Source organism: Hetaerina americana, unplaced genomic scaffold (genome assembly GCF_022747635.1).
Source record: "Hetaerina americana unplaced genomic scaffold, ioHetAmer1.1.p SCAF_6, whole genome shotgun sequence".
NCBI lineage: Eukaryota > Metazoa > Arthropoda > Insecta > Odonata > Calopterygidae > Hetaerina > Hetaerina americana.
Genome location: NW_027287205.1, coordinates 89,044,641 through 89,069,344, shown reverse-complemented (window position 1 = coordinate 89,069,344; position 24,704 = coordinate 89,044,641). Strand labels below are relative to the sequence as shown.

The 24,704-nt window shown below is 39.3% G+C and overlaps 1 protein-coding gene across 12 annotated transcripts in view; it reads right to left on the bottom strand.

Moving 5' to 3' along the window:
• The window catches only part of LOC139695426 (leukocyte elastase inhibitor-like), a 72,535-nt gene that overhangs the window by 32,015 nt on the left and 15,816 nt on the right, over positions 1-24,704 (bottom strand). For 6 of the 12 annotated variants that reach the window (XM_071594183.1, XM_071594182.1, XM_071594184.1 and 3 more), the window contains exons 4-7: positions 23,984-24,194; positions 15,184-15,398; positions 9,115-9,309; positions 7,555-7,696 (exon numbers count right to left, since the gene is read on the bottom strand). In XM_071594183.1, coding sequence (XP_071450284.1) covers positions 7,555-7,696; positions 9,115-9,309; positions 15,184-15,398; positions 23,984-24,194 — 763 coding nt within the window. Of the gene's footprint in view, positions 1-298; positions 3,265-7,554; positions 7,697-9,114; positions 9,310-15,183; positions 15,399-23,983; positions 24,195-24,704 lie in introns of those variants that run through there. The other 6 variants (XM_071594188.1, XM_071594189.1, XM_071594179.1 and 3 more) reach the window with 2 other exon arrangements.

The following is a 24,704-nucleotide window of genomic DNA, read 5'->3' as shown; positions in this document are numbered from 1 at the left end:
AGAAAGTACTTTCATATTTTTTGGGATGCAATTTAATCAATTTCAACTTATGATTAAGTACATGTTACTACTGTACAGTAATACTCTTAACAAAATTAAGTACATAAACGTGAATAATTTAATTATTTGAATTTTATATATATATATATATTTATATATATATATATATATAAACACATTTGTATATATATATATATACACATACATACATATATATATATATATATATATATATATATATATATATATATATATGTATGTATGTATATATAAAATAACAGAACATTCCCATAAAAAGAGGATAAATATTTAGCCAAACTAACAAAAATTACACACCAAATTATCTTTCACAAAGGGAATCATGCCTTTTTACAATAACATACATGGACATTTAGCAACTGACAGCAACCAAATGTGAAACAACTGACCAGGTTCTCCAGATTATACTACAATTATTCAATGCTAATTTTGAAATTGATAAAAATACCAAAACCCAATTTTTTGATAATCTTTTGTTCAATTTAACACTGTGACAGCAAAATCCACACTAAATACTGAACGCATTTGCCAGCATATAGGATGCACTCCCCCCTTGATAATACCATGGCTAAAATATGGGGCGCATCTTAAGAACCAGCATTCAACAAGATGAGTTGAAATACTGCATTTTATATTTTTGCAAAATAGTGGTTTTGAATAAATCTTTCCATAATTTTTTCTGCTCAGTAAAAATAATAAATTGTGCGATACACATTTTTCGTTTCACTCCAAAAGAAGGAGTATTCGAATGAAATGAGTTCAGGCCCACTGACATCATAAGTAGCAACTTCTTCATGGTGTGCTGGCATGCAATATTCGATTAGGCAAAAACCAATGAAATCATGTATTCCATTCCAATGTAAATGGCACAACTGCCAACTTTGAGCCAAACTTCCTTGGGGTACATGCTGCCCGTAAATCCACAATCTTTGCTATTTCACGAGCTTTAGTAAAGTGCTCTCAGGCCCATAAAAAGGTGAGTTTATAATTCGGAATTGGGGCGTGGGGTGGGGTGGGGGGGGGGAGGAAATGATGAGAATGGCAACTGTCGGATGGCCGTTGAACATGCTGCAGTAATGAAAAAATAGAAAAGAAAAGGGTCTTACTCTGCTTAAAATATTTAAATGCAATTATAAATAAAACACTGTTTACAAGCCATCAAAGTAATTTTCATACAGAGATTTTGTGTCATAGCTTGGCTAAAAAACAATGCAGAAGCAGACGGATTATGGATCAACAACTGCCGGATGAAAAGATGATAAGAACTTGGTGAAGAGAGGAAGAGAAACTACAGAAAGCTATGTGTAGTAATGACAATGTATAACATGGAATTCCAACATTACCAGAACTAGAAGAAGAATTTAAAAACTTGGAAATTAGACCACAGGAGATCAGGATTCTTAGCTTCCCAAAAAAACGAATACTTAACAAACAAGGGTGATTGCCACTTACAGAGACACAATTGATTTTACAGGATCAACATCATGGTGTTCCAGATTAATGAAGGGAAGTGACCCGAGGGTAAAACTAAAATAGCACAAAATATGCCAACCGAATACGATGACAAGATTGTAGAGCTACCTAAATTTGTCAATTATGTAGGAAAAATAGAAAATTTTTAACTTTCACAAATAGGGAACATGGATGAGGTTCCACTGACATTCGATGTACCCTCAAACAAAATGTCAATTCTAGAGGTGCAAAAGGTCCAACGGTTAAAACTTGAGGACATGGGAAGACACTTTGCACAGTGGTATTGCCTGACTGTGCTGAAGGAACAAAATTTTAGCCGAGCAGTTTCCAGCATTACTTTGTGGAAGTGATTCAAGACTCAAAGAACACACTTTGCATTTCCACATAAAACATTAATTCAGATCACCTTGCTTTCAAGGTGGAGCGCCATGATCACCTGAAACCAAGGTCATCTCAATAAATACCTCATGTGGAAACGCAAAGTGCATTCTTTGAGTCTTGCGGCCCATTTTGATTTTCAAAAGGCAAACCTGCCCACAGGTGCCTTGGTGCTTGCCCATCATGCTTCGAGGGCTGGATGGAGATGTGAAGGGGGATTAAGATGTGACGAGTTGAGGCAGGGTCTGGGCATTCTGAGACCTGCAGTGCGCAATCAGTTAGCGAGTAACAGAACAGAAGATGTGAAAAATACCCAAAAATAGAACTCAAATGTCTGAAATTCCATGTGGCTGAATGAGCCAGCTTCAGTCTTCATATGTTTACATTACCAAACCATTTAAAGGATTGGTGAGGGAGAGAGGAGCTGTCGAATGCAGTCTACAGATATTCAGGTGACACCTACAGGAAGGAGAAAGAAGCCGAGCATTTCACGATTTCTGTGATTGGGTCCAAACTCCACGGAATGCTGTAAAATGTGAGACAGCTGCAAAATCGTTGAAGACATGTGGAATCATTTATGCACTTGATGGCGCAAAAGATGATTTGCAATAAAAAGACTCTGTTAATGACAAAGAGACCTCAGGTGATTCCTCACTCGTCTACGGAGATGAACTAATTGACTTGGAGATTGGTGATGAAAAGGTGGCACCTGCCTAGAGAGCTCCCCAGTTACATTTAAATTGACACAAATAACCATAAAATTAGAACAATGAATCATTACAGAAATTCATGAAAAATTTGGAATTTTTTCCTAAAAAACTTGAATAAAAAAGGGAGTTCTGTCTCATAAGTGGATACATTCAAAGCACAGTCAAATATGGCAAGTTAATTGAGTATTCATCTTTTATACCAAACCCAGGCCTTTTAAAACAGGTTCTTATACAAACGCACACATTCAGAACAACACTTCATAAAAATCTCCAAAATTCAGGACAGTCATTACATTAAATTGCTTCACAAAAGTTTCCAAATCACAAAATACATGCCAAGCATAAACAAGTATGAAACTATGAAATAATTCCACAGCATGCTATAAAATACTATATACCTCCCTGAGCCTTGTTGCTAATACGACCAAAATTGTTGGGGCATGAGTATAATTATAGACACCAAGCCCTAAATCTTCGTAAGTTATGAAAGTGCCGCTAAGCAACTACAGTTCCTCATGGGCCCTTTGCTGGACACAGTTCACGAGATTTCCCATGAATACAACGGTGTTCTGATCTCTTTCACTGATTAAATAGATGAAAGGCCGATCAGCTTTGAATATTTCCGGCATAGATGGCGCTGCTCTACACTTCCGTATTATAATTCCTGTCCCAAACAAATAACATAACAGGTTCAAAACAACAAAAAGAAATTTTTTAATCTATTACTATCAACAGACTTGGGTCATCTTCCGAGGTATGGGGAACCCATGTACCATTAAGATAAACACTGAACATGCAGGGAAATGCATTGTGGCTGGCCAAGAGTCGAGGCGGAGAGGAGCTAAGAGGTCACATCTCCGTTTGTTTTCTCGGCAATGAACGACCATTGGGTCCAGGATTCTAATCTATATTTGTAATCAGTACATTTGTTTTTGATAGTAGTTATGTTTTTATTGCATTTTGTGGTAATGACATCCATTATAGCTGACTACGTGACACGGGTGAATTAAGAGCAATAATAATAATATTTTAATTGCTATAAGAGCGCCAGGATTAGGACCCTTCAGCCTCTGTGCTCACCACCCCTGGTTTAATTCTTCACCCTCTTAACATTCTGGGCAGGAGATATCATTTAGAAACCACGTCACCTCAATGATGGTATTTGGATGACTGATACGGATCCATCTCATGCTTCTCAGCCAAAATTTGCAAAAGGTATATAAAAACCGCTTCACATTAATGAAGGGGTTAAATTAAAATTTGCCATCACATAGATTCATGATAAATGCCTCAAGTTTTCCAATGCTTTCGATTTCCATATATTTTTTAATACTGTGATTCCTACTCTAGTAATCAAATCACATTCCCAATTGGTAAAAATTGGAGGTCCTTAACAAGCCAAAATTTGTAAGTTGCATATAACAATAAATATAAACATTGACTCATTTGTTATATTCTTTGACAACATGGCTTTGATAACACCACATTGACATAGGCCCTGGGATGGGGGGAGAGGGGGGGCTAGTGAAGTGGAGGTGGGGCGCAAGGGGGGTGGGGGCAGTGCAGCCACCCCTCACAAGTCAAACCCCACATATATCACCGAGAGCTGCTGGCTTTCCACTTTTATTTCAGGAGGCGTATGAGGGTAGGTGAGATCCCTTGGCTTAATCAAAATCTAGTTAAGGATAATTACAATAACTCATTTACTTTTCTATTTAATGCAGAGAACAAAGTCTTTTGGTGAGAGAGTTTAGGAACCAGTAATCATCACAGTAAAATATTTTTCCCTAGCTACAATGCTTCATGCTTTTGTCCCTGGTCTTAGACTCCTCCGACCTTTCTCATTTGACTTTCCCCTGCCCCCGACCCCTCCCTACCCCCACTTGCCCTCCAATCCCCTCTGCAGCTTCTTACAACAACATTATACATCCCCATGGGCATTCTGTAGCTCTACAAAATGCATACGTGAAGTGATGACACTGGCCATTTAACTTTCATCACCCAGGGAAGGGGTCTGGTTTAGCATTCGCTCTTCAATAAATTTAAGTATTACATGATGAAGAAATTGAACGTTTAGAATTTCACATCAATTTAATACCCTATATGCCACCAGCAAGGTGTGTGGCAGGGAGTGCATTCACACCATGCATATACAGGACATGACGATCAAATAATGTATATGAAAGACATAGTTTCATTAAGCTTCACTTACATTAGAGAATTAAAAATTGCAAGTGTCAAATTCATGGGGGGAGGAACATCACCACTAAATGCAGACAATCTTTGATGTAGTGCAATAAATAATGGGCACCAAAGCGTGTTTTTGTGAACAACAAACTCTTTCTCGTGTAGCCCTTCAGGAAGAACCTTTGAGAATGTAAGTCTTGAAATTAGTAAGTGTTAAAATTTTGTTCCCTTCATTTTGTGGAAATGTTCCGCAGGCAGCCCAATGCCCCATTCCCCATTCCCCACATCAGGCGAATTTTAATTGGTCTGATAATCCTTGGGCCAATCAATTTCTAGCGCAACTGAATTCTTCAAAAGAAAGTTGCTTTCACTGCTCTTGAACGAATTCACATTTTTGGGCAGAGTGCAAACTGGATTTGGGGCTAAAATTTAATTCAATTTTTTGTAGTGTCACATTGAACAAGAATATACGGGTTGTGTGAAAAGTTTCCAACCTAACAAAATCGTGATACTTTTCCTTCAAATTTCTTTTTTCAATGTAGTCTCTTTTGAGGTGATACACTCTTTCCAGTGATGCTTTAACTTTTTTAACCCTTCCAAATGGTAGTTGACATCTTCCTCTGCAAAATAGGCATTTATGTATGTGATAAACTCCTCGCCCAATGAATATCTCCGCCCTCTAAACAAAACTTTAATGTTAGGAATTAGGAAACGATCGTTGGAGGCCAGATCTGGTGAATATGGCAAGTGCTCAACCAATTCAAAGTCCAATTCGTGGATTTTAACCATGGCGATTGCCCAAGTGTGAGCAGGTGCGTTGTCCTGATGGAAAAGCACTTCCTTCTTCTTCAAATGCGGTCGTCTTTTTTCGATTTTTGCCTCCAGCGTGTCAAGTAATGATGCCCAATTCTCTCTCATTATTCTTTTACCTTTTTGCAGAAATGGATCGACACAATTCCATGAATATCCCAAGGAACAGTCGCCATCACAGTCCCAACCAATCAAACCATCTTTGCCTTTTTTCGGAGCAGTCCCACACTTTGCAGCCCTCTTTTTTGACTGCTCGTTCGTCAGAGGAGCCAAGTGGTCGGTCCAAGTTTCACCTGTCTATGAAGTGACACAAAAAATCTGACTTGCTTCACTTACACAACTCCAAAAGAGCTTTGCAAATGTTAATTTGAATGTGTTTTTTGTCTAAGGTGAGCAAATGCAGATAGCTTACGCATGTCCAATTCTTCCATCGATATATGGCAAATGCGTTCTTCCAATATGGTAGCCATAACCTCTGCTATCGCTTCAACCTTAATTTAATGGTCATCTAGTGCCATTTGGTGAACTTCTTTGATGTTATTGGTGGTTGTCGTAGTTTTTGATCATCCCAAATGCTCACCATCACTCAAGTTGGTACGGCCACATTTAAATTAAGCTGCTCAAAATTTAACAGTCATAAATGATGCTGGAGAGTCCCCGTACACAGCACCCAATGTCTTTGATTGCCACAGGCATATTGCCTTTCAAAATCAAATAAATGACAGCTTGATATTCTATGTTTTCCATTTTCACGAAAACCCCAACAACGACACAATCAAAGGATTGCCAGTAACTGAGTGTCCAAAATGGTCGAACCATTGCTGAGTGCCTTTACATGACATTCGCTAACACATTCATCAACTTTTGTTCAAGAGTGCTGCCATCTTCATGTTGAGGTTGGAAAGTTTTCAGGTCACCCCCAATGTTGCTAATGAAACAATGAAAAGTTTCCATATCTGCAAACGATTGTGACACACATTTTACAGAGGTGACCATAATCTCAAACTTTAAACCACCCAAAAAGTTTTGCTTCCCATCACAAGCAAACTATCTCTGACTTGACTGCTGAGTCAGTCCCCATGCGGGTGGCATTAACTGAAATGTTAATGATGAGACTTATTTCGTGAGAACTCATGCTTTCATTACCACCTCTTTACACAACCCATAATTCTGGTAATATTACCACAAACCATGTTTATTCAGGATTAAAAGTAACATTTCCTTCAGATTTTTCCTTCCCTGCCAAAGCATGAAACTTACCATAAACATTAACCTTTCAAAAGAATAAATGGGAAGAGATTTGTTTAAACTGCTGGATGATGTGTTAATTTGCTTAAGCTAGTCATTAGAACACAAAATAAAGAAAGCAAGAAGGACCAGAATGCAAATGGGATAACAGATTATGATTAGTACATTTTATAATTACATACCCACCAACTGATGAGAGGTTATTTAAGTGAAAATAAGTTACGATGAATAATGACTAGATAGCAAGTTGTGAAATCGGTCAGTTAGCAACTGTTTTTAACCGGGGGACAATATTGTCACAGAAATGAGGAACCATTCATTCTTCATTACAGCACAACAGCACTTTCCATTTTCTGGCAAGACTTTCGAAAAGGCTTTGCATTATGAGCAGCAATGTGCTTAATCATCAAGTGTTCAGAGCACTTTTTTATTATCCCAGAACAGCAATGACATTCGTACTCTTGTTGAAACTCAAAGCGTTATAGAATAAGAGTGAATGAGCATTTCAAATAAAACTATCCCAGCAGCCAAAGCAGAGGTGATGCAGATGATGATGTGGTAAATATTAGTAGCTCCACAAATGTATTGCCTCCCACTTGTTTATATTGATAACATTCTATCCAGGACGAACAACGTTTATCTCTACAACATGGTTGCACTGAGTACTTGACACCGACAAATAATCAGTCAAAGTGCAGGGGTCACTCACCAGTTGCCGCAGCGGCCTCTGTGCCCTCCTCTGAAACCTCGATGAATGCTTTCTGCACCACCTTGCTCACTTTCAGGCCTTCAGGGGACGACGTGATCCCCGAGAAATCAGCAACATCCGTGAACATGGTGGTCATCCCCAGCTGCAAGTACGAAATACGGCGTTACTGCCAGGGGCAAGGCAAAATGCCACTCATGCCCAAAATATCACACAGTCATGTATTGTACGGTCCTAATGACCTAAAGTGATAGTAAAGGGAAAGTATTCTACCAGCCCTTACACACCTATTGACTCCTGAGGTGTGGACACGTGGCCAAGAGACTGAACGAAAGCAAGCGATGACTACGTGCAGGGCTGCATTGGAAAGATAAGGGCTTTGACAGAGAATTGAAAAGGGAAGTTATTCTACTGGAAAAGTGAGAGGTGCTCCTTTGACATTACTTAAATTCACTCACTGAATGACACTTAACATACTGATTTTACACACTGAAATTGTTGCTTTGTAATGAACACTTGGCAGGTGACTCAATTAAAAGTTACTCTCGTGGCATCTCCGGCAGTTTCTTGGAATTTGTCAAAGGCAAAACAACCTAAGCGTTTAAAGTTGGCTTTAACCTCGTGGACTGTGGTGCATTGTGTAAGACTACGAATGCCTGTGACATTCACAGGCATTCGTAGTCTACATTGGGAGACATTCATTCAGCATATGAAGATAAATCAAACAAACAACAGAAAAATCAATTACTTAGCCTCATCAGAATTTATACTTTCCAACTTTTTACGATATTCCTTTGTGCCACCCACCTTTCCTAATATTCCAATTGAAGTAAAATCTTATAGTCGGATATTATTTCTATTTCCATTTTTCTCCTATTTTCATCTTTTTCTGCCAAATTTATTAAAACTATTCACTTATATGAATCAATTTAGCACGTGCCTCAAGTATTCAGCAACTTTGCTGGGTTATCAAAAAATTCTTAATTATTTCCAATAGGCTGTCACCACGGGGTCAGGGTCATATCAGGTTGTGACTTCACATTCAGTCATCACTGTCGCAATATCAGAATACGTAAAGATGTTAAAGTGAGGACATCAAAACCTGCCTGGGTGTAGCCAACCTCCGCAGCTCAAGGATCAACATCAATGGGCACAACATTTCCTAACAATCCGCCAAACCATTCCAAAAATGAGACAAGAATCTCACCGTTCAAGAAGAATCTATTTCAACATCTGGTTCATTAGCGTTAATAGATAGAGTAAATGAATATTTATGAAAACTTAAGTTTATATTAGTTTCCTGTCATAACCTTAGTAGTAATTCTATTTGGGAATAAGGTGATCTATATCCAATTAAAATGTCCCACACACCTGACATGTACTCTCAATACTTCGCATTACATCTGATGGCCAAATAAACAAATCATTGTTACGTAATGCTTCCTGTGGAAGTATGACAAAACTTTCAAAAAGCATGACCTTCATCACTAAAATACATCAAACTTTGCCAGCTCCACGATTTGCCAGATTCTGTGAAAATAATTGACAGTTAACGTGTCACACCTTAGCCAGAATGTTTTCCAGGTTAGTGGTCAGCTCCAGTTTGAATTTGGGCAGGTGGACCATTACTTCACGACGGGAGGTGTGGTTGGTGATCAACTCGCTCAGGTCAAAATCAGCTGCAGAAATCTTGGTTTCCAATTCTTCAACGGAGGACTCCAAAGACGGGAGCAACACCACCATACTCAGACGATTCCCCTTAATCAAAGAAGGAAACATATGACAGGATTAAGATTTAGCAATACTGTGAACACTGCTTGAAATCATTCAATGGTGAAGTTGTAGTTTCATATTTGAAAAAAAAATACTAGCAAACAAGGAGAAACCAAAATGTTATGGACAATGAGAGTCATTAAAGTTTAACGTAATTTAATTGATACCATATTCCTGAAAACTGACAAGGTAGCCAATCGATACATAGAAGGTCTGTTCAAAAAATATGAGACTGTTTGAATAAATACTTGATTTTATTCGTTACCCTTTTAAATAGGCTTATTGCCTTCAAAATAAATCCTTCGGCAGCCAATGTTTTCCCCAGATTTCGAAAGCCGCCTGAATTGCTGCTTTTGCGATAGCCTTTTAGTCTTCAATGCAGTTTTGCTGGATGACTTCAACAGTTTCAAATCGGCATCTTTTCAAGGAGGATTACAACTTTGAAAATGATAACAAGTCCGCAGGAGTACTATCCGAAGAGTGGGGTTGCTGGGGGGGGATCACCAGGGTGCTCCCTTTGGCCAAAATCTCAGTAGCAATCAATGATGTGTGAGCTGGTGCATTGTGGTGGTGAAAGGACCAAGACTTGCTTCTCCACATTAGTGGTCCCTTCCCCAGAATGGCGCGTCTTAACCTCTCTATAGTGCTTCCCATTCACTGCTTCTCTTTTGGGACATTTTCATCATGGATAATCCCTCCACAATCAATGAAAACGATCAACTTCACCTTAGACTGCTAAGTCTGAGCTTTGATGGGTCGTGGGGTGGATGCCGCCTCCCACTGTGAAGACTGGACTATGGTTCCTATACCATGACCCCAAGCCCACGTTTCGTCTTCCATGACGATTGTTTTCAAGAATTTTCGGTTGTCATTTGAATGATCTGGCAGTCTCTCGCTGATGTCAAGATGTTTTTCATTGATCATTCATCCGCAAGCATTTTCAGCACAAATCTGGATGCGACGTGCTGCATGCCCATAATTTCTGTCAATCTGGTGAAACATAACCCAAACCTAATGTCAATTTCATTAGCAATCTCCCTTGCAGTTAACCTATGGTTTGCACACACTAAATCATTCATGCTGTTGACGTGGTTGTTGCTTGTTGACGTCAATGGTCTTCCACTTCTCGGTTCTTCATTGGTTGAGGTTTGTCAGGACTGAAAGTGGCTGCACCAACAAAAACACTGCTCCCGACTCATAGATTTACCTCCATATGTCTCCGCAATCATTGCATTAATTTCAGCTGGACTGTTCCCAAGGTTAAAACAAAGTGAATGTGCTGGTGCTGCCTCTCTAACACCTTAATTCTCACCAAAACAAAAAATTTGTACAGCAAGCGTGTGCAAGCTCAGAAAAGAATCACTTTCGTGCGGAGACAGGTTGAGATAGGGTAACGAGCAGGGCGGTGTTTCACTCGTCACAGATGCCACTGGAAGGCGACACCCCACTGATTGGGATCTGTCCAGCAGTTTGCGCATAGAAAGACCAGTCTCATCTTTTTTATACAGACCTTGTATCTTTCATTAAACCTCATGACATAAAAATACTCTTGAATTTATGCAATTAAAAATATAAAGACTAAAACATTCCGAGAGACTAAGACACTACAAAAATTCTTTCAGAATTTCAACATCAGGATTCCATGCAGCTGTAACAAAAAGTAATAAACAAGAGGGTGACTACCAAATTTTGTGGGAATTTTTCCACGATGCATCCATCGTGAATTGCGTACTTGCGCACACACACAAAACTTGACTAAACACAGAATCACAAAGAAAGGAAAAACACGAACATGTTTGACACTACAAAGGGCACGCAACCATCTTCAGAATGTGTCTTTGCTGGGAAGTGCTACATCTACGCATACACTTTACCTTTGATCAAACGCAATACACGGGTTCAAGAATAACAATCATTACAGTTCTAAGAAGAGTACTCCACTACACTAATCAAGAGTGCCGTTGATAAATAACTGGTGCGCTCACACACAAATACAATGCAAATTTCTCTGTCATAAAAAGGGCATTCGTGCTGGGATCATCTTTGAGAGGTTGGCAATGCAGAGGAAGGGGAAAGGGAGATTATTCAGCAAAACAGGCCTTCATGCCATCCATCCATCAATTACATTATTCTCATCTCCTAGAGCCACTTATATTTTCTGCTCGGCAGAAAGCACCTTTGTCATAGCGGGTAGCTTGTCCTTGTTCTCGCAAATTTATGAAAGGGCTTGCATCTTCCCTTAGGAGGGAGGCCTTTCGCCGTAGAGGTCAATTTTTAGGATTTTATGAGAGGGGCCAATTAGGGAACTTTTTCAAACATCTTTACAATTGAATCTGAAATGAATTTTCGAGATTTATAGTCAAGAATCATTTCATCAAATCATTCATTTGGTCTGCTTTTCATTCAAAGAGAACAACAGCGACACACTACTGTAGCACCAATTCGAGGCGTTGCATCCAGAAAGTAACGGAATCAAGGTTGATGAGTATAGTTTTCTTGACGATGAATTACGAGAGCCATGCAAATAGGGAGTAATACTTGAAAGGAAAGACCGACTTACTTTTGAAGTTTCATATTTTAAAATTTAAAACATCAGAACCTTTCTAACTTCAATAACAGCCATGTATAAGAGGCATCATGATCAAATGCGTCGGTATGGTTTGCGGAATGCTGACCAGTGGATTCCAAGCAACAGGGTGGGGGAGGGAGGGAGGGGGGGTAGTCCTGGGCTGGTCTGGCTCTAACAAATGTCAGAGGACTTGAATGAAGTCTGACATGAAGCTTCATGCTGGTGGAAGACCGGCGATACATGACAGCAAAGTCAACCCCTCGTCCTGCAGAAATCACAGTCAAATGCATGCATACACAGTAGGAAGACTGAATCGTGGAAACATATTGAGGAGAGAGAATGGGGAAGCTTGTAAGAACTTACCAACTGTGGCAACTCACCACAGGAGATTACAAGGCACTGTTTCTAAGCTAATGATGACCTTTCTACAAGGGGTCGAGGAACCTTACAATACCTTTCTTGTAACTCGAAGGAGTTTGGGAGGAATTTTTGTGCAACTGGGACACTCTCATGGGCCTGCCTGAAAATATGAGACAATTGTTCCTTAATGTGGTTTTTGCACCCTCTCCAAAAGGATTAGGCTTTTTCCTCCACTCATTGCTCCCCATGTTGGAATCTAACCATGGGAAACACAAGTCAACTAGTATTATTTCGGCATTATTATGTTTGGTTCTGACAGGGCAGTACAGCCTCAACTCATACACACTGCACCCAACTATGTGGAAAAGCAATTTTTCAAGGACAAATGGTACACATGAAAACCACTCCAATGTTTGTTCCAGGGGAATAAAGACAAGGAAATCTCAAGAAATGCCCAAACTTGAGCTGGCACTTTTTTCTCAAAAAGTTTCATTTGAAATCTGCCAGTTGAATGAAATTCAATGTCTTCCACATCATACCACAAGCTAAATTAACCACAACTCATGCTGGGCCCACTCTGGTGCTGGATTTCACAGATTGAAACAAACAAGAATGCATAATGGTTTTGAAATACAAAGAATGAGAAATCTTTGATTGACTCCTTGCACTTTTCACTCCATTGCCATATACATTTTTCCAGAATGGCTCATTTCGTCACGTTATTGCAAATTCATCCTCCAATACACCAAATCACACTTCTAAGACCTAAATGTGGTCTATCAAAAAGGGCGAGAGATGAACATGAAACGGGCCAAGGAAAGAAAGGCACATATTATACACCATTAAGAGATTATTTTCACATTTTTCCCAAGAAAACACGGGTTCCCTCCCAAAGAGTGCATACTGTACCGCCATGTCTAATTTAGCACAAAGGTTGTGTCCCAAAGAGTCTTTTCGCTATCCCAATTTGCACTAAGGAAGAATATTTAAATAATTTGAAATTTAGTCACATAATTTTTCTGTTGAAACTGTGCAGGTTTGCACCTTGTCTTGATGGAACAGAATTTTTTTCTTATACAAATGAGAATTGTTTTTTCCTGATTTCTTTGTTCATCTAGTGCAATGGCAATGTAGTATTTTCCATTTATCATTTGTCCTTTTTGCAAGTAATCAATGTAGAGGACTCTGGGTGCATCTCAAAAAACCATAGCCATCACCTTGTCGGCCAATTTCACGGTCCCTGGAGATGGGGGGAAGCCATTTAAGCCTTCAGAAACCTACTGCTTGGACCGTTCCCTTGCCTCTGGAGTGTAACACGGAGCATATCCGTTTAAGTTTCACCTGACAGTTTTGTACCGGCATCAGGATTTCAATGGAAAAACGCCAAACCAATCTTCAAATCTATACCGCCATTGCATTTATTCTCCATTGAGAGCAAACATGGCATCTATCTTTCCAAGTTTGTCTTCACAACCAATTTTTCAGGCAAAATTGAAAACAACATAAAACTTGTGACATGCCCATGGCCTGTTCATATCCCTAACACAGATTTGTTGATCACTCAAAACCATGTTGCAGAGTTTGTCAATACGAAGAGAGAAATATCCGATATACACTAATCCAACTTGTACTAAATGAGCCACAAGTGTGGTTAGAAAGTCTTATTAATCTCAAGAAATGAAACAAATGCAATTAGCGACATGCCTTATTGTGTAAAATCGAGGTTGAGGGAAAATATTTAGAAAATTTACTTTCATGTTATGAGGTTGAGTGTCTCTCGAAATAATATAAAAATAAACATATTAAGATGGCCAGAGAGTGGTGAAATGAATGTAAATAAAATATGCCAATGCCACAGAATGATAAGGATGGCTTTTCATACATGAACAAGGGATCAACGTCAAATTTAGTCAAAATAGTAATACAATTGATTCACCATTCACTGCATGTCACCGCCAACATTTCTCACAGAATTTATTGATAGAATTCAAAGCAACGAGAGAGCCCCAAGGAGAGAAAGAACAAATCTGCATCACTGTTATTTTTTTATTATAATTATAAATATAATATTTTATATATTTGCTGCTTCACATCTATGAAGATCTAACGTACCCTAAATATTTCTTTAAGGCTAATTATTTTCTAAGTCCAAGGAATTATAATTATGATATGAAAAGTAATGATTCTAGTTATTGCTTTGAGAGCTCTTTTCCACTGTGCTCATATTCGAAATAAGATTACTCCCATCAAGTCTCCCACATCCATCCATTATCTTGCGAGTTCCCAGCCTCTGCTTGATTTTCACCGAGTTAACATTTTAATCCAAGTTTTCAAAAGCATTATTAAAACCAAATAATATGAATCCCAGCTGAGATCTAATTGATTAAAAAATATACTTTGACCAGAAACACAACTAGTCCGATAACAATTTTAAAAACCAATTAAAATATGCCTTAACACCCAATTCCACATTAGTAAAAGCTTAACATGAAGAACCAAAATATATACTATGCACATAAAACTTTGCCATGATTGAAACCAGGGAATAAATGCAATAAAAATAGGCTTGACATTTCCTCCAATCAGAAGTCAGTTTTGTTAACTCTATGTTTTGATTTGGCATCAATTAACATGGAGACCAGTTCCAATTTATTGCATAAGTGCAAGGATTAATCATTTCAGATGATATAGTATGAAAGACCTAAATATAAATTATCTCCGTTTCAAACACATTGCTATAGGTGAGAGTGGAAGACTTCATTGGACAAGAAAAGTTTGTAGCTTAGAAATCATTCAAACGCTTAACTAACCAAAGAATATTAAGAGACATCACATTTTAGGAGACTCGGTTTTCCTTGGCAACAAGCAATGTGGAGAATGAAGCCAAGAGGAGACTCTCCATCCCTGCAGAGGGAGAATGCATTTCTTACCTCATAAGGAAGCTCCAACACCTGTGCCTTCAAATCTCGGCTGTAGCCATAGCGAAATTTCTTCTCAACAAACATCATATCAACATCAACTTGTTGTCCACCAGCTATATTAAATTTATCCTTCCTTGTGTTAGCCTTGTCAAATGGTTGTGCCCATTTACCCTTGAAATACACTGCATTGGCCAGAACCAAACGGGTGTCGCTCGTGATGGCATCTGACATTTACACACACAAAGAGAAAAGAAAAGTTGTGACACAAAGCATAAATGACAAACTAACAGCTATACTTCTAGAGGTTTATTAGCAAAGCAAAGTGACTTGGTGTTACGCCAATTTCCATACACCTTTTTGGAGAAGTTAAGATCTCAAAAGTTAACATAAACTTTTACTAAACATTAGATAAGGTTCTACTGATTCACTGCATGAAAAGTTACTATCAATAGAAATAATTTCAACATGAAGGCCTGCTGCTGTAGACAGTGATCCAACGGATTAACAGTTTTATGTGTATGTATAACAATTTATTTGGAGGCAATTTATTTCTTGGCCAATATAGAGGTGGAAAGAATGGTGCGTCCAGGCATTGCTATGAGAAACTACACACAATGGCAGGTATGACGAGAGCTCATGGTTTCGAAAAACTTGCTCATTACATTGAGCTCTTCATTCATCATCTTCAATACTTCAATCCCGGGATTGGTTTACCGCAGCCTTCCATTCTACTCTATTTAATGTCAATGCCCTCAATCCCTGTTACAAGGGTAGGCTGAAAACTAATGCACACATGCTTGCAGACCACAAACAAAATGACCTTCAGAAGCATTCCTGGTGGCATGTGGAAGTAACATTCCCCCTCAACAAGCATGCACAGGTTTCAGGTCGTTTCATTCATCCGGTGTATTTTGAGAAGCGTAAGTATGGAGACGTGTTCTAGTGCTATGTCAACGTGAGTTAAACAGCGTGCTCAGGTTGAATTTTTAACTGCTGAAAAAGTGACTCCTAAGGAAATTCATGGTCATTTAAAGGCTGTTTATGGTGACGATGCTGCCGATAGGTCTACTATCAATCGATGGGTGGTAAAATTTTTCTGTGGTTGTGAGCCTGGAAAAGCCATAATTGTTGATGAAACTTCTTCTGACTGGGTTTTGGGATGCTCACCGAGTTTATGTGATCGATTTTCCGGAATGAGGGGCAACGGTAAATTCTTCTCAGTACACACAGACTCTAAAACACCTTTGACTTCAAGTTTGTTATGTTCCAGGCAGCCTGGCGCCAATAATCTTGCAACATGACAGTGCTTGTCCACACACTTTGCACGCAACTGGAGAGGCTCTGCGAAACCTGGAATTTGAACAGATTCCACACCGTCCTTATTCCCCCGATCTTACCCCTTACGGTTTTAATTTTTTTCCTCAACTCAAGAGACACCTCAAGGGTAATCATTACACCTCAGATGATGAGGTGAAGACAGCTGCCAAGCCCTGGATTGGAGAAAAGTCAGAGGAGTTTTTCTGTGATGGAATGAAAAAACTTGTTAAACGTTTGGAGAAATGCATTAGCCTTAACGGTGACTTTGTTGAAAAATAAATACATGATTTTGAAACTTAAGAATTGTATTTTAATGTCCTTTGGCCCGATCTTGTCTTTTGTGTTTGTTTGCGGTGTACACGCATGTGTGCTTTAGTTTTCAGCCTAACCTCGTACCTTCTCAGTTTTATGTCCTCCTTAATTTGTCCTATTTACGTGTCTCTTGGTCTTCCTCGTGGAATCTTCCCTTTTATTATATTCCTAATTAATACATTGTGCCTCAATGTGTGTCCAATCCATCTATTTCTTCTTTACCGTAGAGTTCTCCGTATGGTCCTATCCTCTTCTGCTCTTCTAATACTTCCTTGTTTCTTTTTGTCTGTCCATTTAATCTTCAGCATTCTCCTCCAGCACCATGTTTCAAAGGCTTCTATTCTTCGCTGGCCCACTTTATCAATGTTCCAAGTCTCAAAGCCATAGAGCACCATGCTCCACACAAAAGCCTTGACTATTTGCTTCCTTGTTTCAAGCCTTAGGTTCTTTGAACATGGTAATTGCCTCTTCTTCATGAATGTGTTCTTAGCTTGGGCTGTACTTTGCTTGATGTCGGTCAAACTTCTTCCATCTCATGTTATGCCGCCGCTGCCCAGGTAGGTGAAGGATTCCACTTGCTCTAGTTTCACCCCTCGCCCTGTGATACCTGCATTCAGCTTCTCTCTTCCGCACGCAAGGATTTTAGTTTCCTTCTTGTTGATGCTCATATTATATTCCCCCAGTACTTGATCCATAGCACTTAGAGTTGCTTGCAGGTCCTCTCGCGTCTCTTCTAATACATATTGCGATGTCCACTGCAAACAGGAGCATTTTGATTTCTTCCCCATTCACCTTGACTCATTTGATGCCCAATTCTTGTGCTTCTTTTATTGCCTCTTCCAGGTATACGTTGAATATTGCTGGCGAGAGGTTGCATCCTTGTCTTAATCCTTTGCTTATTTCTATTTTTTGTTTACATTGTTGTTACCCGATTCTTATAGAGGTAATGGATAATTCTTTTGTAATTGTAGTCCAATCTTGATTATGGCAGTTAATAATCACACATTACAGCTATAGTTTACACCTATTATTTTCCAGGATACGGCAGACATCAATGGGGGCATTTTACCTCACATGAATCATAATGTCAAACAGGAAACTTAATTATAATTTTATGTTCATTTTTATAACTTGTCAGGATGTTTAACTAATGCATTAGCATATTATAATCCCAGCATATAATTTTTCGGAGGATGATCTCGTTGATTGCATCAGTTTCATACCACAATCACAGCATACAATTGGATAGAGCTGTTACACATCACATCTTGAAATGAGTTGAAAATTTCATCCATCAGTGCAAAATACGTACCATATTAACCAGCCCACATGACGCCCTGATTTTTCAGGTTAGAATTTATGGGAAATACTTACATGAGACAGAAAAGTATTTGGTGTTAAAACTTTATGAAATTAGCAACTACATGTCTATCAACGTTTATCCATCGTGGAATCCCAGGAATACATCATCACTGCTGCCAAATCATTTCCGTAGTTCTTTTCACTGGGATTGTCACTCTGATCTTAAACCATCCAGTCACCTTCATTTCCATCGAGTGCATTGCGCATTTCACATTTTTAAAGAGACATTACATTGGTCTCAGTTTTAATATTCTGCCATGACTTTTTCAATCACAAACACAAGAAATCAACTGCCGTTTCATTTGTCCCGTTGGTATGACATCATGAGTCGGTGCCTTATAACCTCTCTTTTGCATCCAAGAAACAGTTTCATTGAAAGCTTTGATCACTTAGGAGCACGTGAACATAATTTGTTTTACTCATATCAGAATTGACTATTAGCTATTATCGAAATACATATTGAAAGCAACCATTTTCTATGCCTTTATGGCACTCTCATTCTAAATAAGGTTGAATGCCTGGAGACTCGGCATAGTGGGAGATAGAATAGTATATGCATGCATAAGTAGAGGCACAACGTCCCATTCAGCCCAAAACATTTTGTTCCGCTGCATCACCAAACGTGAGATGAAAGTGCAAACGCTACATTGTATACATTTACCATCCAGAAATTTTTAAATGAAGCACTGTCGACGAAACATTAAAATTCTACTGCTTACTCTCGACTCAAAAGTGATATTATCGAGATTGTAGCCAAGGCAACCATTTCCCAAGCCTGATGCAGGAAAAATACCTTTTGCACTTGGATATTGACATTCGTCAAGCCACACTTGACATGGAGTTTCGACACTTGCAAAAGGGCTATTATGGGATATCTTCCCAATTAATTCTCTTATTGATATCAGCATGAAAGGACAAGTAAAAATTTATGATTTTGATAAAAAGTAATCTGTATCTAAAATATATCAACAGACTGAGTCAGTTGGAAGGAGAGTACGTGGTGAAGGTGGGAAATATGTGATTTTCAAAGCCAAGGGAGTGACTAACCACTCAAAGTTTACGTGGGGAGTTGATTTTGCAAGTCACCGCTCGAGCGCATGCTCTTTTATGAGGAATACTCTCAAATGGTGGCATAAGTGGACTTCAAAAATGAAAAACAAATATCACAGTAAAATGCAAGCTCCACGTTACCATTCCTCACCCTGACAAAAAATGCAAAGATTGCCTTGTTTGCTCAAATAGAAAAGTCAAAAGTGGAAAGAGAGGGACGATTTATGCATGAGAAACATGTGAATGTAATCCAGGTCTTCACGTGGGTGAATGTTACGTTATTTTTTCAACTCATAAATGCTAGTTTAAAAATTTTGAAGAGGACAATGCACGCAGTGGTGCGACATTTGCAGCCATCTATCGGGAGCAAAAATACCTACAACCTACTTCAACTGACATGCTGTAAATGAAAGTAGACATGGATAACTTTCATTAATATACCAACAAACAGCAGAGCTCATGAGGCTGCATGAGCAAATACAAATATCCGATAATACAGCAATCTCCCAGATCCTGGCCATCATTATATACTTTTGTCATCACTGCAACATGGTGGCTAACCTAGTTACTGTTTGAAGGCCATCTGCTGACCAGCAAAGGCCAAAGGTTACAGGAACAAACAATGATATGAACCATAATACCTGTTATGACACCAATTTCTTTCAAGTGGAAATGCATCTAAAAATGGTGATTGACACTACAAATTTTTGTTTTAATGAAGTAATAACATTCTGGATTAACCGCCTACCACGGACAAAATAGAGGCAAGTTATGGAACACTCTTCTTCAATTTCCTTTACATAAAAAATAACAATTTTTTAAAATTTAAATGCCTAAATGGGTAAGACTTGGACTCCAAAATCACATTTTCTCTGATTCAAGTAAGGGACATTAGAATATTTCATCCATCAATAGGATCATTTCTACATTTGACATAGAGAGTTTTTAATATGTGTCCAAGCTGCTAATCTCTGCTGACAACATCAATTAAACGAGGGCAGATTCTTGGTTGCCCAGAATTTCCATTCAAATCTGTTTGCAAGTAATGACTGTGCCGTGGATCGACTAAAGTGCCGCAATGCAGGCACAAAGCAAGAGAGCCACCAAACATATATATATTCCACATAAATTACAATCAGCAGCCCGAGTATGAAAAAATCCAGGGAAATAGATAATGCACCACCTATTTCCCTGGATTCCAGAGCTCTGAAACTGTTCTAATAAAACTCTTCCCTGTTTCAAACGACAATGATACAACCTCTGCTCACCTGCCTCAATGCCCATCTCAGACATACAGATGACTCACCAATTTATGAAACATCCGGAGATGAAGCAACCCTTGGACACACCCCCTCAACAAATTTCCTCATCTTCCCCAGACGTGCAACCGCCCCAGATGTAAAGCATGTCCACTCTTCAGATCTGCTCCCCTCTCCCCACATCCCCTCGTTGCCTCTCCACGCCATTGCCTCTCCAAATATGTAATCTATCTCCCCTTGTGCAACCATAGCTCTTCATTCTACATTGGCGAATGCATTAACCCCTTCTCCATCCGCTTTACCTATCTCCACTTTTCATCTATTTATTCCTTCCTGTCTCTTCACTCGTGAAATCCTGCATCCTTTCCTCCGATCAGTGCTTCTCCCGAACCATCCACGAATCTCTCTCCAAATCCACCACCTTTATAGAGGTGGGAATCCATAGCATCACCCACATAGAGCTTTTGAAGATCCCTAGCTCAACTTTTATCAGATCATCCATACCTACTCCTTCCCCCTGCCCCTGGCACACAAATCGATTGGAATGCGATGGTAGGCAAAGGAAGAGATGGTGATGAGGTGGGAATTAAGTGCGGTTTAGGCACGAGGAATAATCACCAGGAGAAAACAACAGTTCTGCAGGAGACAGGGGTTAGTCATAATGAACACTAGGTTAAGACATCCCAAAAGGCTAAGGTACACAAAGCCCGATAATTTTGAAAGATCAGTTTCAATCTATTATGGAGAGAGACTAACTAAAGAGGGTAATACAGAAGAAGATGTAGACTCATGTCTGGGCAGTCTGAGACATGTACAGGTTGCGGATTAGCCTCCTGTCTCTCCAATCTATTCCTATTTTCTGCAATATGCTCATTAGTTTTTCCCAATTCACTCTATCAAATGCCTTTTTGAAAGCTACGAAAATGGCAAATACGTCCTGATTGTGTTCAATATTCCTCTCGATTAGTGATCTCAATACTGCAATGGCGTGCCTCTCCCCTTCCTGAACCCAAACATCCCATTAGCTATCGTTTGCTCTGCTCTCCATTCTCTTGTTGATGATCCTAAGAACCATCTTAGCTTTGCGAGAAATCAGACTATTGTTCTACCTATTGCTGGGTTTCACTTTTTTGAAATAGGAACTAAAACTGATCTAACAAAATCTTCCACCTAAATTTCTCTCTCGTAGTAGTTTTGAGGGGAGGCGACCGACAGCTGAGGTCATTTGCGCCATTAGGGATTGACAGGAAAGGATGAAGGGTGGAGAGAAACCCAGCGTCGGCATTAGCCTACTCTTAACGAAAGGCGCCAAGGAGTCTGCAGCTTAACGTCCCATCCGACGGACGGCGTACTTACTCTAAGTGCCCTCCACAAAGCACCTCAAGTAGGGATCGAAATACCTCTTAAGAATATTCAACACCGCTGGGATTTGAACCTGGGCCCTCTGGGTGGGAAGCCAGTATGTTAGCCCCCGCACCATCTCAATCCCCAATTTCTCTCTCATATTTACTACAAATTATTGCTTAAAATCTCTTCCTGAGGAACTGTGCCATATGATTACCCTGTTCCTTAGCAACAAAATACAAATTTATAGACTGCATTTGGCCAAACTCTGTCGAAAGTATTTAAAGTTTTCTTCAGTAAATTTGGAATAATCAAGGCCAGGGACATCACTATCAAAGGGAAATGAAGAATGTGGATTTGGGCTCCGAGAAGAATGGTCAAACAACATAAATGGAAAGTAAGATAAGTAATGTACTTTTATATCAGATGGGATAAGAGCAGAAGTACTGTTGAAGTATTAAATAAGAAGGTGGTAGAAATGGAAGAAATAGGTAGAGGTAAAGGGTTGTTAATTATTACAATATAAAAGAGATTACTGGGTAAGCAGGGAAGAATGCCTATGAGATTGGGCTTTTTGGAGATGCCATGAAGAGAGGCATGAAGGACTGAAGAAGGTGATTAGAGTGATGTATTCATCAAATTTGATTTTTGGACTACCTACAATTACGACCAAAAATACTAAACATGCATACAAGTATAACCGTTCACTGAAAAAGAGAACCAATCCATGCCATTAATTATCTGATAGGATTGTTCAAATACACACCATTTTTAACACAATGCATACTACCTTGATCAAAAATTTCCCGGAATTTATTCAGAAAATTAAAAATACAAGTTTATTCATCTAAATCTATATTGTCCCCTTCAAAGTAATCCCCATCGACTGCAACACACTTATGCCAGCGCTTGATCCAATCCTTGAAACATTTTTTATATTCGGTTTTCGGTATGTCCATCAGTGCTTCCTGCGATTTTTCCATTACTTCCTCTCGGCTGCTAAAACGCGTTCCCCGTAATGGTTTTTTAACTCGATTGAACAGAAAGAAGTCACAGGGAGCCAAATCAGGTGAATTCGGTGGCTGTTGGATGGTATTTGTTGCATTTTTCGTCAAAAAATTACGAATAATGATAGCACTGTGCGACGGTGCGTTATCATGGTGCAAAATCCACGAGTTTTCTGCCCACATTTCTGGTCTCTTTCGGCGAATTGCTTCACGCAAACGTCTCATAACGCCCAAATAATACTCTTTGTTTACTGTCTGGCCTTCTGGCAAAAATTCATGATGCACTACACCGTTGTAATCCATGAAAACCGTCAGCATTGCCTTCTTTTTTGACTGAAAACGACGTGGTTTTTTTGGTCTCGGCTCATTTGGTGAACGCCATTCACTTGCCTGATGTCTGGATTGCGTGTCGTACTCATAAACCCACGTCTCGTCTCCAGTAATGATCCTTTTGATGAATGTGGGATCGGATTCAGCCTCGCAAATCATGTCTTTTGCGACGTCAACACGGTCTCTTTTTTGCATGAAATTGAGGTCTTTTGGCACCAACTTTGCTGCTACACGACGGAAACCCAAATCATTAACCACAATGTCTTGGGCGGATCCATAGGCAATGTTCAAGTCCTCCGCTATTTCTCTGATGGTTAATTTGCGGTTATTGACCAACATTTCTTTTACTTTATCAATTTTTTCACCGACTTTCGATGTCGATGGTCTGCCACTGCGTTCATCATCTTCGATTGACTCACGACCACTTCTGAACCGCTCGTGCCACTGGTAAACGACCGTTTTTTTTAGAGAATCGTTGCCGAAACACTTTTCCAACATTTCCAACGTCCGTGCGCCACTAAATCCGTTTTTTACGCAAAATTTAATACAAGTTCGTTGTTGCAAATTTAAATCCATTTCTGAAATTGTAAAAAATCGCCAACACACACAGAGATAGATGTACTCTTGGCTACGTAACTTTTGCAAATGTCAAGTTATGACACTAAGATTTAAAGGGAATATCAACAACAGATGTACCAATTTAACAAAAAAAAACAGAACTCAAATCGGAACGATGGGAGCGCCACACGGTGGTTATTCCGGGAACTTTTTGATCAAGGTAGTATTTCCTTAACTGAGGAAATTACTGTTCAGTTCACTCGTCCTTACCCTCAGACAGGAGGTTTTTGATCAGCCCCCCAGTGTTTTCCTCCACCCAGCCATTTACAGAGTTGAGTGCCAAAACAGGTTCTTCAACAAAGTCAACCTCCGCAACTCCACAATTGAAGACCTCCAAGGAACTGTTCACAAAGTTCTGCTTCAGGGTGTAATTCCTTTGCACAAACATGCGTGTGGCAACACGGAGTGTGTACGAATTATTCTGAAAAATAAGTTTTTAACAGGATTATTAATTATTGGTAGTCTACCATTTAAGGCAGGTTTTCGATGGAAACACAGACATCATTGCCACTTCTCCGAGCACAACCCACACTGAAACAGACCCTTTTTCAACTCTGTGTGGAATGTTCCACTTCCCTTCATTTAATCATTTTATGCCTACCTTCCCCTTGGCTACCACACGTCCCCTCCTCTACAACAGATCTCAATGTCCCATTGTCAATTAGAATAAAATCTGTTGTCTCAGGCGTAATTTTATGGCATTTGCATACCATATAGAAATGAAATGAAATAATTGACTTTGTAATTCCACACACTTTATTTTAAAAACACGACCCAGGTTTCGACGTTGAACGTCATCATCAGGTGGTCCTCATAGAAGCACGCTGGCTATATGTACCTTCTGATCATAGGAGGGAGGGGTAAAAAGGTTACAATGTAGCTTGGAAGAAGAGAGAATTACATTTTTGATTTAGAAGAGTGGTAGGTCTAG